Raw genomic sequence first — 16689 nt, forward strand, 5'->3', positions numbered from 1 at the left:
TACTGGTTTTGCCCAGGCAGAAAACTGAGTTGGACCGAGATCTCTGCAAGTTTGTGCATTTTTTTTTGAACTCAAAAATGGTTTCGGTGGGTTTTTGACCAAGTTTGGTCATGAAACTTGGTATACAGCCTATTTTGGGCCATTTAAACACAATAACATATTGTCTAAAATCAAAGTCTAAATAGGAGTATGACTTTGGACCTTAGTGCTACACATAATTTAGTAATAGAAAGCAATCAAAGTATACAATTAATATAAAAAAACGTAAATAAACATTAGAAATGTAAAAGTGTAAAATACATCAATCTTGACATATACATCTATCATCCCAAGCCATATTGCCGATTCAAGTATTCCTCTAAATGTGCCACATAGGATTCCCATGTCATAGTGTTGCTGAAGAATCGCACATAGTCTTCCACACAATTCATAAAAGTGTTGTCATCAACTAACGAAAGGTACCCTATCCTAGGGTATGGAAGAGGCGGTTGTGATGAGATCGATCCACTACTACTGCCACCAAGCTGTTGAACTACTTTTGACATGTATGGCTGGGTTGGGAATGTGAATATGTCGTCCACAAAACCTGACACAATGCTCCGACTGTCGAACTTATGTGCAGAGTGTACTGACTGTGGTTGTCCAAACTGACCATAGCCACTATATTCGGAACTGGTGCTTTCATGGCCATACTCATAATCATGAGGCTGAGTAGCATGCCATGTGATGCAGATCCAAGCATCCGCAAGAAGAAGCGGCCCTAAGATTAGCGCCTAGTGTTGGAGCTTTAGTATATTTTCATACTTAGTTTATTTCAGCTTTAGTTATTTCCCATACTTAGTTTTTCTTTTTCAGTTTAAATGTAAACTTAAATTGAAACGGTTCAGACCATGGTTCAATTTAAGTGAATTAATCCTATTGGGTGTTAGATTTTTATTTCCTATTGGTAAATAGGGAATCTTTTAAATTTTTGCTTTTAATTAGAGTGTCCCACCCCTTTCATGATTTTAGAAGGGAATAATTCATATTTGTAATAGGAATTGGGCCTAAGGCCATATTATAAATAAATAAATTGTGGAAGGCTCCCCACAATTCAGACTTAAAAAAAATCATTTTCTGTTGCTGCCATTGCTGCTGCTGTGTTGCTCCTTTGAGAGTGCTGCCTTGTGAAGTAATATCAAGGTGAAAGGGTCCAAAGGGATTGGTGGATCTCCAATCGACTCCTTGCGTCTTGTAGACCGGGAGGATCCTCTTTTCATTTCCTTGCATCTTGTAGATCAGGAGAACCTCAATTCTGTCTTCAAAGCTGCTACCATTGAAGATTTAAGTTTTCAAGTAAGTATTTTATTAATTCAGCATTCAACCTTCTTCTTCTAATCGTCCAACCTAAACCCTCCATTAATCCAATCGATCCACCCAAACCCTAGGTTGTCTAGATTCTGCCCAGCCCAATTCCACCTTCCAAATCCATCTATAATTCAACCTCAGCTCCAACAGTTCAGCCCCTCCACTCGACTGTAATTCCAGACCCATCCCAACTTGAAAACCCTAATTCCCATCTTCTCTGTAAAACCCCCAAAACCCTAAAATTTCCATTTAGCCATATCCAGCCATCAAAACCTCAACCAACCTTGGCCGAATATCCTCCTTAACCCCTAGAATACTCGATCCAAAGCCTTGGCCCTAAATCCCCATCTAAACCCTAAATCCCATCACCCCCTTCTTTCCCAAAACCCGAAACCTAATTTTCTAAATTTTAAAATCCCACTCAAACATCTTCAAACCTAGTTCATTAGACTTCTAAAAACCTGCCTAGCTTTACTAAATAAGATCCAACCCCATTATCCTAAGTCTAACCCTCGTTTTGACCTAATTCCTCACATCTGCCCCAATCGGCTAGCTGTTTAGGAAGGTCCTGGTTACTTGGCTCCTAGTAGACCCTTTGTCTATCTAGGATTACATTACCATGACTGACGCTCACTAGTAGTATCTATACTCATGCTTCCGAAATTTGCAAGCATGGTCTCCATACTCATGTCCGCATCCTGAGTTGTGTAACATATATTAATTTGACACCCAACCACCAAGATTTGATCATATTTTTTATTTTGGGAAAAATGGTTTACCTTGTAGTCTTCCAAACTTCAAACTTCTTTGGATTTGTTTTAGATGTAGCAAATTTGATGTTGGATGGAACTTCTCCGCGCAATTCGACGAATTTTCGGTGAAAAATAGGGTCAAAACCATGCAAATTGAGTTTTCTGGGGGATTCTATGTCGAGACTAGCGAGAGTAGCGAGATCTGGTCTCAGTCGAGATCTGCACATTTTATATGGGCCAGGAACTTAAGTGAACCGAGATAATGTGAACCAGCCATTTTGCCACTCATCTCGTCTCGCCTTTCCAAAAAAGCGAGATATTAGCGAGATCTCGACGAGTTCTTGTTCCATGAGAATAATACATAACTAGAGGGATATTGGTAAGAAGAAGTGAGAAACAGAGAATGGATAAGTTAGAAACAGGAGAGTTTCCGAGATGATTAGTTATAAGAGGAAAAAAAGGTAGGAAATAAAATCAGAGGCAAGGAATGGGAAATAATAGTAATAGCAAAATAAATATAAAGATGAACTAACCTGTTTCTGTTGATATATATCTTGCTGAAATTTGCAGGATTAATGGCCTGCAATGGAGAACTGGAAAGAAAGAGAAATACTTGAAGAAAATATACTCGATAGAACAGGGATGTAAATTTTTGATGGATGAAACAGTGAGAGAGAAATCAAGAGAAAAAGAGAGAAGATGGGATGAAAGATAGAAGAGGAAAGAAGGAGAGAAAATAGTAGAAATAATAGAAGAGGAGAGAAAAATCAATAATTATCATTTGGGGGGGCGGGGGATAAAGAAGGTGATATAGAGGATGATGTTTCATAGAGAATTAAAATAGGATGGATGAAGTGGAGAGGTGTGTTTGGAGTGTTGTGTGATTGGCGTATTCCTTTAAAACTTGTAATTTAAATAAAGAAGAAGAAGAAAGAAGAAGAGAAGAAAAGAGGAGAAGGAAGAAGAGAAACTGCACAATTGGGTTTGCGGCTGTAACACTTACTGCCCCCAAAACATAATATTAATAGGTTAAAACCAAAAAATACACAAAGACAAAACTACCCCCAAATATAGAGAAATCATGAATAGGCTAGCGTCAGCTTATTCACGATTCCCCTTTACTCCCCCTTACTCCTAACACTCCCCCTCAAGCTGGAGCATAGATGTTAATCATGCCCAGCTTGGTACAAATGTAATTCACTCTCATACTTCCCAAAGACTTGGTGAATAAGTCAGCAAGCTGCTCCCCAGTGCGAATATGGCGAGGAGAAATAATCCCTTGCTGCAGCTTCTCACGGACAAAATGACAATCGATCTCAATGTGTTTCGTTCTCTCATGAAACACCGGATTCTCAGAAATATAAATGGCAGCCTGACTGTCACACCACAACAGCATAGGAGAACCATCACCAAATCCAAGTTCAGTCATCAACTGTTTAATCCACATTAGTTCACAAGTGCCATGAGCCATAGCCCGATACTCTGACTTTGCACTAGACCGAGCTACTACAGTCTGTTTCTTGCTCTTCCATGAAACTAGGTTCCCTCCAACAAAGACACAGTAGCCTGAAGTAGACTTTCGATCAATAGGAGATCCTGCCCAATCTGCATCAGTAAACCCTTCAATCCTTCTATGACCATGATTAGAATACAAGAGACCACGCCCTGGATCCTTCTTAACATATCGCAACACCCTTATAACTGCTTCCCAATGAGCTGTCCTAGGGGAGGACATAAACTGACTCAGCACACTGACAGAGAAAGAGATGTCAGGTCTAGTCACAGTCAAATAGTTGAGTTTCCCTACAAGCCTTCGATACTTTTCTGGATCATCCAGAACATCCCCATCCTCTGCCATGAGTTTCACATTTGGATCCATCGGAGTATCCAAAGGCCTAGATCCCAGTAACCCTGTCTCTGAGAGTAAATCAAGTTCATATTTTCGCTGTGAGAGCGAAATCCCTTTCCTTGATTGAGCTACCTTAATACCCAAGAAGTACTTCAGTCGTCCTAGGTCCATAGTCTGAAATTGCTGTCCCAAATATGTCTTCAAGCACTCAATACCTGAAGAGTCATTCCCTGTAATAACAATATCACCTACATAAACCACCAAAAATATCTTCCCTGCATCTGACTGCCTGAAAAACACTGAGTGATCACTCTTAGACCGAGTCAAACCAAACTCCAGCACAACATCTGTAAAGCGGCCAAACCAAGCTCGCGGTGACTGTTTCAGCCCATACAAAGATTTCCTCAGGTTACACACCTTACCAGACTCCCCTTGAGCAACAAAACCAGGAGGTTGCTCCATATACACCTCCTCAAGGAGGTCCCCATGTAAGAATGCATTCTTGACGTCTAGCTGAAATAACGGCCAGTGATGTATAGCAGCTAAAGAAATCAAAATGCGGACAGAAGTAAGCTTTGCAACGGGAGAGAAAGTATCCAAATAGTCCACACCATATACTTGGGCATAGCCCTTAGCGACAAGATGGGCCTTCAACCGAGCCACAGACCCATCTGGATTAACCTTCACCACAACTATCTAGCGACAACCAATAGTAGACTTACCAGAGGGTAAAGAAACAAGATCCCATGTCTGATTGTCCTTCAGAGCGGATAACTCCTCAGTCATGGCAGCCCTCCACCCAGGATGAGCCAAGGCCTCTACCACCGACTTAGGAATAGGATAACTGTCAATAGTAGACAAACAAGCAACAAAAGAAGAGGACAAACGAGCATAGGACACAAAACGATCAATAGGGTGTTGGGTACCACTACGTACCCCCTTACGGGTAGCAATAGGAACATCAAGATTAGAAATAGGAGGAACAATAACAGAGGAGGAAGTACCTGAAGTGGGATCTGAAGGTGAGGATAACGTGGTAGAGGGTGCTGCCTGGGTACTGTATCGCTCCATAGGTGTAATGCAATGTGTCGGTGCATCAGGCGGGCGACGACGAAAAACATCCAGTGGTTTGGCTGGAGGTGGCACCAGAGGCACAGGATCCTGCACAGGAGAACAAGTATCGACAACATAAAGAGGGAGATCATTGTCCATCTCCAAAGTAGGCAGCGAGGATGCAACAAATGGAGTAGATTCAAAGAAGGAGACATCAGCGGTAACAAAGTACTTTCACAAATCAAAAGAATAACATCGGTAACCCTTTTGGGTTTTAGAATATCCCACGAAAAGACATTTAAGAGCTCTAGGATCCAACTTAGAGCGACCAGGACGATGATCCCGAATAAAACAAACACACCCAAAAACACGTGGTGGTAAGACAAACAATGGATGGGAAGGGAACAACAAAGAATATGGAATGCCACCACCCAAAACAGAAGTAGGCATGCGGTTAATAAGGTAAACCGCAGTCAAAACAGCATCAGCCCAAAAAACCTTAGCCACTTTCATCTCAAATAAAATAGATCGAGTAACTTCCATCAAATGTCTGTTCTTCCTCTCGGCTACACCATTTTGTTGAGGTGTATCCGCACAAGAGGACTGATGAATGATCCCATGTTGAACGATAAACTCATTAAAGGAAGCAGAAAAATATTCTTTTGCATTGTCACTTCGAAGAACTTTCAAGGAAGTAGTAAATTGATTCTGAATTTCAAGCACAATAGTACAAAAAATGGAAAATAATTCAGAACGATCCTTCATTAAATAAATCCAGGTAACTCTGGAAAAGTCATCTACAAAAGTGACAAAGTAGCGAAAACCCAACATAGAAGTAACAGGACACGGACCCCACACATCAGAATGAACTAAAGAAAAGGGTTGGACAGCCCTGTTACTGACTCGAGGGGGATAGACTCACACTGCAAACTCTGCAATGAAGGATGACCCAAACGACAATGAATCTGATGAGGAAGTGCCACACTCGAACATGCCACAGTGGATGCGTCGTCAAGCAGATACAGTTCCCTAGATACGCGACCTCTACCAATTGTCTTCCTCGACTGGAGATCTTGAAACTCACAATAATCAGGAAAAAAGGTAACCGAACAATTGTTAACTGTGGTAACTTTGCGAACAGATAATAAATTGAAAGGAAATTTGGGCAAGTACGAAACGGAAGACAATGACAAAGAGGGGGTAACATGCACAGTGCCTGTACCCCGAACCTTAGCAAGAGACCCATCGGCTAACACAACATTGGAAGAGGGTTCATGAAATGAAGAAAAAATACCTGACGCTCCAGTGATATGGTCCGAAGCACCTGAATCAATGATCTAGGGACGAGAAGTAGATGATAGGCATGCAATAGCATTACCTGGCTGAACTAGGGTAGCAGTGGAGAACTGGGATGACTGAGAATTCTGAAATTGAGTAAACCACTCATAGTCTTCCTCAGACATAGTCACTGTTTTACCCTCAGGCTTAGAAGGAGGGGTAACCATCGGATCACTGCTGGCTGAATTTGCAAACTGAGGTGGTTTACCATGAAGCTTCCAACAAAAGCGCTGAATGTGACCAGCTCTGCCACAATGATGACAAGTGCGCACCTGTCCTGAAGTCTCTGAAGTACCAGGTGTGGGTGCTTTATTGTTCCCTGACCCACGACCACGGCTACCACCACTGCTGCCGTACCTGTCCCACCACTGGACCCACGGTTGGGAAAGGCTGCAAGGGCTGAACTCTCATTACCATGAGAGGAATCTTGGCTGTTCTCATGAGAAACCCGTAAAAGTCTTGAAAAAGCTTCTGAAAGTGTAGTGACTTTATCCCCACCGAAGATTTGAGACCGTACGGGCTCAAATTCTTTTCGAAGTCCACCCAAAAATACCATAACAGCCAGCTGCTCTCATTGTTGCTGCATCTCTTTCACATCAGATGTGATAGGAAGAATAGAATTCAGCTCCTCATATAGTCGCTTGAATTCAGCAAAATATTGGGTTACAGTCAGGGTCTTTTGATCCACTTTATAAAAAGCCTGGGATAGGTCATAAATCTGAGACAAGTTGTCCTTCCCAGAATAGAGGACATTCAAGTAGTCCCATAACTCCTTTACTGTGTCAATGTGAGTAACCAGGTCTGCAATCTGATTATCCATTGAGTTCAACATCTGACTCAATATTCTTGCATCCACTGTATCCCATGTCGCATCTCCTTCAGCCTTTGGCTTTGTGAGATGATCCTGTTGATCACGCCCCGTCAAGGCCAATCGAACCACCTTTTTCCATTGCTGAAAATTAGAAATCCCTTCAAGTCTCCTTTCGGTAATACGATGAGAAGAGGAAGACAACTCAGTCACAGTGGTCTTTGCATCACCCATGCTTCACTACACAAGATAAATCTTCACAAAGAAGTCTCGGACAGATTGAAATAAATGGACAGCAAACACTTCTGAAATTATGGACAGCAAATACTTCTGAAATTATGGACAGCAAACACTTCTGAAATTATAAACAGGGCAGCCACACTCAACAGACACGAGCCAGCAGCAAGTAATAACCAACCTCCAGTCAAGAAACTCACAAAACCAGAATCGATCTCACCCTTGGCACATACCAAAAATAAAACCACAAAACCGAGACCAAAACAGTCTTCACTTCATCCAATTCCTTCAAACACACCCACAAACAAGAGAAAAAGACCTAGTTCTTAATTTATACCATGAACTAGTCTTCAAATAGTCCCAAAAAAATACAGCATAGGGTGCTGCACCCCTTCAACAGAAAAAAAAAGAGAAGCCGAGAGTCCTTCAAATCTTCAAAACTTGTCAATCTTCAATTGTAGGCTGTAGGAAGGAGACAAGGAGATTCACGAATGCTGTAACAGTGTCTATCCTTGCTCTGATACCATGTAATTTAAATAAAGAAGAAGAAGAAAGAAGAAGAGAAGAAGAGAGGAGAAGGAAGAAGAGAAACTGCACAATTGGGGTTGCAGCCGTAACACTTACTGCCCCCAAAACATAATATTAATAGGTTAAAACCAAAAAATACACAAAGACAAAACTACCCCCAAATATAGAGAAATCGTGAATAGGCTAGCGTCAGCCTATTCACGATTCCCCTTTACTCCCCCTTACTCCTAACAAAACTTAAAAAGGAAAATTTTATAGGACAGTTATATGACCGGCTATGATGTATGGTGCGGAATGTTGGGCAGTTAAGAAGCATCATATAGTTGAACTTCGTGTAGTGGAGATGAGGATGTTGAGATGGATGAGTGGAAAAACTAGGAAGGATAAAATAAGGAATTGTCATATTAGAGCTGGTTTGGGAGTAGCTCTGATACATGATAAGCTAAGAGAAAGTTGTTTGAGGTGGCATGGCCATTTTCAATGGAGGCCTTTGGATGCTCCAGTATGGAGGAGTGATTTGATTCAGGTTGAAGGAACTAAAAGAGCCAGGGACAGACCTAAAGTGACCTTAGGAGAAGTGGTGAGGAAAGACATGCATAGCTTGGGGCTTGTATCAAGTATGACCTCGAATAGAGCTGATTGGAGGGCAAGGATCCATGTAGCTGACCCCATTTAGTTGGGATAAGGCTGAGATGATGTTGTTGTTATCATTGGGGGGGGGGGGGAGAGATCCGTGAGGAGGGGAAGGGGAATAAGTTCACGCACGTTCAAAGTCTTCAACCAAGATTCTTCATTCATTCCAATCATAGGGAGGATGTAACTATTTATAAAAACTCAAAATAACTATAATAGAAACTTCTAAGATGTAGAAACTAATAGTTCTCTACTTCCTAAACACGATAAGACAAAAAAAAAGAAAAAAAAAAGAGAAACTTTTAACAAATTAAACCTAGCCTATGGTACTCTAGCTTGGACCTCATGCCTATTCAAGCAGCTGCTATGATAAATACAGAATTGCCTCTGATAATAAAATTAAAGACCAAATTGATCAACTAACAGTGCTGGTCCTTATATGGGCCTGGTTTTGAGCTCAGTGACTAGGACTTTTAGGTTGGACTACTTGGGCTTTGGTTTTCACACTCTATCGTCCTTATCTAGCCAATATATATATAAATTCTTATTCCAAAGGTAATGAAAGTTTGATAATTTACAACTTATGGAAACTTTGTTCATGAAAATATGATTGCTTCGCTTTCCAAGTTTGATTGTCTAGGTCTTATATTACTCACTTCTAGGTGTGATTGCCTATGTCTTCTTCTTTATCTTCACTTCATTTTTTGCTATTTGTATAAATCACCCGCCTTCCCTACATAAACTCTGCCCCAATTCATGAACCGGACCTACATAAACTCACAAATGCATTTGAAACCCTTGCTCTTCTCTCAAAACCCTCTCTTTAACTTCTACTTCTTGCCTTACCAAAGACAAATCAAATATTGTTCCTAGCCTTGCTATCCTAGACCCTTATTTCTCATAGTGCCTAAACTACAAAATTGTACACCAATACTGTTAAAGTGTACTGTGGGATAATAGAGTGTGCCATGGGATAAGTGGTAGAGTGTACCGTGGGATAGTGTTTGAGTTGTGATTGGATTAGTTGTTATTTCCTTTTAGTTATTCATCTTTATTGTAATTAGACTTAAACACTTTGTATGTTTCCTGCTAGGAGTTGATGACTTAATATAATATAATGGGCTGGACCACGATAGAAGATATTCAATTCCTATTGCGTTCTAGACTTCTAGCTCAACCTCTCTCTTCTTCTTTTCGTAGGTTCTGGTTTACAGGTTCAATATATTCTCACAAATACAGTTTCCACTTACGAAACAATTACTTCATTCCAATGGACACCAAGGTCAGCGAACAATGTAGCCAATGATTTAGCAAAGCAAAGAGTAGTCTGCCCTAGGCCACTTATTAGGGATTGCATTCCTTTGTGTCAATGTAGTTCGTTGTCTTTTTTGGCTTTCTTTTTCTGTTCTTCTTTCCTTTATTGGGGGCTCCTTTCTTTGTAATTTTTTTTTAAAAATTTGTTATGTAATAAAAGAACTTGTGTCATTTGTGTCCCCCCTTTGGAGAAAATATTTGGATGTATCTCTGATTGGTTGGCAAGATTGGCTGTGTGCCTCGCTGAAAGTCATAATTAGGCAAGCAGCTATTTCAGGTTTCCTGTGTCGTTTACCACACAAATTTATATGGATGCCCAAAGCCATTTTCCACACAACCTTGAAAAAGACTCCTCATACTACTTGTTGACAACTTCTTTGAACATATTTATCCAGGCTAACAATTTTTTAAATTTCCTTTCTAATTGTGGCATTTGAAGTTGTTGCATGCGTGCTATTTTTCAGGTCAGGCATCCAAATATTTTATCATTCCTTCATAGCACTGAGGTTGAAACTTCTGATGGTTCTGCTACAAAAGTTACCATCTACATTGTAACTGAGCCTGTTGTGCCACTTTCAGAGAAGATAAAGGAATTAGGTTTAGAAGGTACACAGAGGTATATAAAACTCTCCATTGCTTGGTTACTCCTTGAAACTTGTTCTATGTTTCATTGAAGTTGTTAATATGTTTTTTTTGGCGAGAGAGCTAGGAATTTGTTTTAGATATGGTGACAATAACTCAAGGCACTGATACTAAGGGGAATATAGGGTTTTATATGAATATTATGTAAGTAAGATGCATTTAACTTTTCTATTTCTTTCTTGTTTGTGCCCATGTTTGTGTTCGAATTTCCTGTGTTAGTGTGTCTTCTTAGAAATGGTGACAAAGACAACAGCTTTGGGTATATAAGGTTCATGTTTCTTCTTATTTTCTATTTCCAAGGCTCTGATCATTATTCATGAGACAATTCTGTTACATTTTATATTGGGTAGATATATGGTCAAAACTTATAAGGGGCTGTTAGTCAAAGGCCCCCCCCCCCGGGTGCAGCCTGGAAATTAGCAATATCAAAGGAAAATGATCACATCACTCCCGGGTGAACCACACTATCAATTTCAAGAGCAAAAAAATGTATCTTGGATGTTTCGGTTATTTCTTTTAACAAAATCCAGACCTTGACACTTCAATCCCCAAGAAATACTTCGAAGGTTTAAAATCTTTTATCTGAAACTGTTGAGCCAAGTAGGACTTCAGTCTACTTATATCAATCCTGTCATTTCCAGTTTCCATAATGTCATCCTCATAGACAATAAGGGCTTTCATAGTACCATTACCTCGCCAGGTAAATAAAGTATGGTCAGCTTGGCTTTGGGAATACCCATTCTTTAGAATGGTGATTTAGCCTAGGTGAAATAAATCTCACTTAGGACCAGGTTCTGTTTTAGGGTTGGCCGAATGGGCAGTTTAGGGTAACTAGGGCAAAATTAGGGTTAGGAATGGGAGATTGAGTTAGGGTTTTATTGGGTTATGGTCTGCAGAATTTTAGGAGTCTATTAGAATAGGTTTTAATGAGGTTTGAATAAGAAATAGAAATTCAGAAATATTAGGGTTAGGGTTTTGGGTTTTCAGATTTAGGATCTAAGCTGAAACTAGGGTTTAGGGGCAGATTTAGGGGCTGGGCTTTAGGTCGAGTTTTCCTAGCAGAGAGGGGTGGTTCGGCTGGACTTTGGTGGGGTTTTGATGGCTGGTTAGGCCTAGGCAGATCTTAGGGTTTCTGGGTTTTTATGTTGAGGGAGGGATTTAGGGTTTGTAGTGGATAGGTGAGGCTGCAACTGAGATCGAGTGGGAGGGTTACTGTGATGGACCTGTGGTTAGGTTTTGAGTGTAATCTGATGAGGGAATAGGGCTGTGATGAATGTAGATGAAGCTAGGGTTTGGGGAAGTCGATTAGGTTAGATGGAAGTAAGAAGAAGAGATGATAAAGTTGCAGGAAATTGTAACTCTTACTGGAATTGCAGAATTTCAGCAGCAGCAACCTTGAAGAACTTGAAGGAAGAAGAAGACGAACCTCCCGATCTGCAAGATGCAAGGAGTCGCCGGATTACTCCAGCCCTAGCCCTTGATATTACACACAAGGGGTCTTGATATGACACACAAGACAGAGAAGCAGCAGCAAGAAGAAACAAAATTTCAAACATAATAGGTGGGGAGCCTCCACGATTCTACTATTTATAATAATAAAGGGGGCCTAAAGGCCTTACAAATAATCAATCTAAAGCAATCCTAATCAGATTAGGAGTTGGGATTCCTAATCTGAATCCTAATTATAAAACATAGAATAGACTTATACTCTAAATAGGAGTATAAGTGTAAACAACTAAAACAAATAAAATAAAATACCAATCCCTCTAAAATCGTGGAGGGGAACTAAGAAGATAAACCATGAAAAAGATTGTTTTAACCCTAGGCTAAAAGAACAAACAAATAAAAAGGCTCCTACGAAAAAATCAAAGAACAGCCAAATTAATCATGGTTTCGGCTTCTGCATCAAATGGCTTGTTTAAACCTCTCAAACCAAGCCTTTGGGGACTGTTTGGGTCCTTATAGTGCCTTTTTGAGGAGACACACTTTCCCTTCAGCTGAAGGAAACTTGAAACCGGGTGGAGGTTGCATGTACACTTCTTCCAAGTCACCATGGAGGAAAGCATTCTTCACATCCAACTGATACAATGGCCAGTCTTTATTGGCCGCCAATGATAAGAGAACTCTTATCAGTTGTGTTTAGCCACATGAGCATATGTCTCTTGATAATCAATCTCATACACTTGACCGTACCCTTTAGCCAACCAACCTGACCTTATATCTCTCAACAACACCATCTGATTGGGGCTTGATTGTGTAGAGCCATCTACATCCAACTGGAACTCTCCCCCTGGGAAATCAACCAGCTTCCAAGTACAATTCTTCTCAAGTGCCATCATTTCCTCCGGCATAGCTTCCTTCCACTTTGGGTTAGACATGATCTCAATCATGGAACAAGAGATCTCGGTAATATCTCGGTTTTTTGCAAAACCGAGATGAGATCAAAAGCGAAATGGGAGAAATTCACTGTTCTCACTTGAGATCTCGGTGGTCTCGGTGGGAAACCTTGGTATACAGACACTTACTTAAGTGGTCGCGATCATCTCGGTGGGAAACATTGGTATACAGACACTTATTTATGCCTAACATCATTTAATGTTTTTATATTTGTTATTTCATTTACTTAAGTTATTATTCATAAAAAAGCAAATACCCCCTATTTGAGTCCAATAAAAATAGTTAAAAAATCAAATTCCTCAAGGATAAAAGTCAACTTCCCAGTTCAAGAACAAAAACTGGATGTTCGGCGGTAGGTGCAATTTCAACTTTTAAATGCTAAGATTTTTCTTAAATCTAAAAATTTCATAAATCTTTTTTTTTTTTTGGTGAATAAAAATTGTATTACCAAAGCCCTAGGGGGGCGGGGGGAAAAGAGGGGGAGAGGGAATGTACAAATGCAAGAGGGGGGGGGGAACAAAACAAACCCCAGACCTAACTAAGGGGGGGAGGGAATGGGGCTGTAAACTAGAGACATCTAAGTCCCAGGAAATAACAGTATGCCTATACCTTGGGGAGTAAAAAATGGACCAATGGGGGGAGAAAACTGATCTTTGAGGAGACATAAAAAAAGATGGCTTTCCAAATCAGGTTGAAAGACCGAGTATTGGAGGTCCATCTCCTAAGGTTCCTCTCCATCCAAATGTGATAAAGGGTGGCGCCAAACACGAGCTTCCCAATAGTGTCGCAGATAGAGCATCCAGGGAATGCCATGATCAGCAAGAGCCACTCTCTAGCAAAGGGGAGGGGTCTCCTGCAACGAGGTCAAATAAACGAAAGAGCTAAAAACCATAAGTGCGGTAAAATATTCATTGTTTTGATGTCTAAAAAAATATTTTCATTCAAAGCGATTTTGACAGCATTCGCGCACACCAATTAAGGTTTGACCGAAACCTAACTCTTTCAATATAAATCAGATTTAAGCAATCTTGGATTTCTTTAACATGAATCTAAAGATTGGTATACCTGTTTATCCTGACTGCATGTAATGGATAGGAACGGGTTCATCAGATACGGATACCTGTTTATCCTTGACAACATGCTTAAAAATTGCAGTACAAAGAAAAACAGAAAGGAAAAGCTGCAATTTAAGGCCTTTGTTATACTGCCAACGGTAAGAAAGATTGAAGCAAATTTGGAGAATGAATCATGGAAACAGAGGAAATGGAAACGGTGATGGAGTTTCTTCTCTTACTAGACGTGGATGCCTTGATCCCATCTGTATCTGAGGATACATGATATGTAGAGAGAACGAATTGAACAACAAAATAACGAGCCAAGCTTGTTTTCTTTTTTTAAAATAAACATCCATGATAGTGTACCTAATCTATGTACACAGTTTGTCAAGGTGTCACATAGGCGGGCGCTTTGGACGCCTTGTTCATGTCCCCTTGTGTCCAGGCCCCCTCCAGTGCCTTGTGTCGCCTAGACGCCGTTACAACCATGTTACATACACAGATCTAATATCTAGAAAAGGCACCGATTTTGTATAACAACAAAAATAAAAAAGAGCACAATACACAAAGTGTCTGCTTAGGTCACGAGCCTGGCCAAGGCTTGCGCCTTTGTGCAAACAGAAAGGCATGAGCATGCATAACAGCTGAAAAATGCCTTGTTGCCTGACAAATATGGTATGAACAGACGTAGAGTGGTAGATGTAGTTGCTATATATCAAAAAAGTGTACTGCTAGATGCTATAGTGGGGCCTTCAAGTTGAGTTCAGTGTTTTTGAAGGACTTAGGGCATGCGCTCTAGGGTGTGCCTTGAGGTGGGACATAAGCAAAAGTCCCAAGTAACATAAAAGAGGTGCAGTTTGGGTTTGAACCATGTACCTTTACATTTTTTGATAGAATAATAAATTTATTGGGACAATGGCCAAAAAACCAGATGTGTGTGTACAAAAACCTTTACAACCCTCCCCAAAATCTGGGCCTTGTACATATCCAAAGCAAATAGCAGCTGTGCTTACTTGATACAATGTGATGTTGCACTATGTAAGACTGTCTATTCACCCGACTCTAGGCTTGTGAATCTGCCAAGGAGTTGGCTGACCTTGGTTTCCATGAGAATGAGGTAGTAAGTATATTCCCAAGGTTGCATTGATGCGTAGCCTTACTTTTCAGATGAGCCCATCTCCAGAGAATTTATCCCTCTTGAGACATCCATTTAGTATCTAGTGCTGAAGCCCTCTTAATCACAAGATGGGCCCATGGATGCTGTCATAGGTGTCAAGGCGGCAGGGCGACCCAAGGTGGTGGAGGGGGAAAAAACCAAGGCAACTAGTCGCCCCCTAGGCGATGCCTAGGCAACCAAGGCTCCCTTCGAGAAAGCCACCTGTTCATCCAATTGATTTCCTAGCTTTTAAGGTTTTTTTTTTGGGGGGGGGGGGGGGAGGGACTCCTTTAGAATGTTAGGAAATTTGATACTTCCAAATTTTTCTGGGATTTTAAAGACTTAAAAATGAAGAAGAAGAAAATCAAGAATTCAAGATTAGAAATTATTACGGCTTGTGGCGACTTATTTACTTTGTGTTATAAAGAGAAGAATACCCTAACTCATCACATACAGGTAGCCTAACTTTGCAATGTTCTCTTAATGATTGATGTACTGTTACATCCTGCTCTACAACAAGGTAGTTAATCAGGCGTTATTAACCTAACGCTTGGGGTCACTCATGAGTGGCAATAGAATGGTCTGGACCACCATGGGATGGGTTCCTACTGAGATGGCATGAGCAAAAAATTCAGCCAGTTCACATGATTTTTAAGCATGTGATGTGTAGTAGATTCTCAGAATAATTTTAGCAGAACTTATCTTTACCATCCAAATTGATCTATTTCTAATCTGACTTCTTGTTGTTGATATTGTTTGTTTTAAAATTTTACTCTATGTTATTTTTTAGTATTAACTTTTCTTAAATAATTGAAATATTTATTGAACGCAATTAGTGAACGATATTTTGGTATTTATGGCTTGCGGTATTTTTTCTGGCAGGGATGAATATTATGCATGGGGATTGCACCAGATAGCTAAAGCTGTGAGCTTTCTCAACAATGACTGCAAACTTGTGAGAACTATTACCTGTAACCAATTATCATCTGTTCTGGGTACAGTAATATATTCTGAATATTAGAAAACATGTCTACTTTAAGCTTGGCATGGATAATATTGGAATATATATATATTCAGTTGTGAAACATGAAGTGATTCATGTTCTCTTACTTGATAGAATTTTTTTGCCTATTGTATATTTTAGATCAGTAATAAAGGCTGTTAGAGACATCCTGTTGAATCTATTTTTTGTCAATATGTTATGTTTATTTGTTGCATGCTGGTAGAACTTATAATGAGTATGGGCCACTGTTAGATCTGAATTCTTTTTGTTGGAAGAGGGTTCAGGGTCTTGATTTTGTTTTAATATTCCATAATGGGAAAAAGAAGTAGAAGAAAAAAAGAAAAAAGAAGTAAAGAAATGGTTGGTAATATTTGAGATTTGGAGTTTGTCGCATGTATGGTTTTACGGAAGATCTTGGAGCTAGTCCTTTGCATCTTTCCTATATTAATTGCAGTGTTTTTTCCTGCTACTGTATGAGAAACGTTCTTGCCACTTCTTTGAATGGTGTTGGAATTTTCAGATTGTTAAACTTTCTTGTGCTTCCTCCACTAACTTATATTTTTCTTGTTCTTCATTC

At 40.1% G+C, this 16689-nt stretch overlaps 1 protein-coding gene across 2 annotated transcripts in view; it reads left to right on the top strand.

Annotated features, from left to right (window-relative positions):
* LOC122671605 (probable inactive serine/threonine-protein kinase scy1) overlaps positions 1 to 16689 on the top strand; it is an 81526-nt gene that overhangs the window by 6978 nt on the left and 57859 nt on the right. For both annotated transcript variants that reach the window (XM_043868927.1, XM_043868928.1), the window contains exons 3-4: positions 10324 to 10475; positions 15992 to 16064. In XM_043868927.1, the coding sequence (XP_043724862.1) occupies positions 10324 to 10475; positions 15992 to 16064 (225 nt within the window). The remainder of the gene's footprint in view (positions 1 to 10323; positions 10476 to 15991; positions 16065 to 16689) is intronic.

This window comes from Telopea speciosissima, chromosome 8, assembly GCF_018873765.1.
Source record: "Telopea speciosissima isolate NSW1024214 ecotype Mountain lineage chromosome 8, Tspe_v1, whole genome shotgun sequence".
NCBI classification, from domain to species: domain Eukaryota; kingdom Viridiplantae; phylum Streptophyta; class Magnoliopsida; order Proteales; family Proteaceae; genus Telopea; species Telopea speciosissima.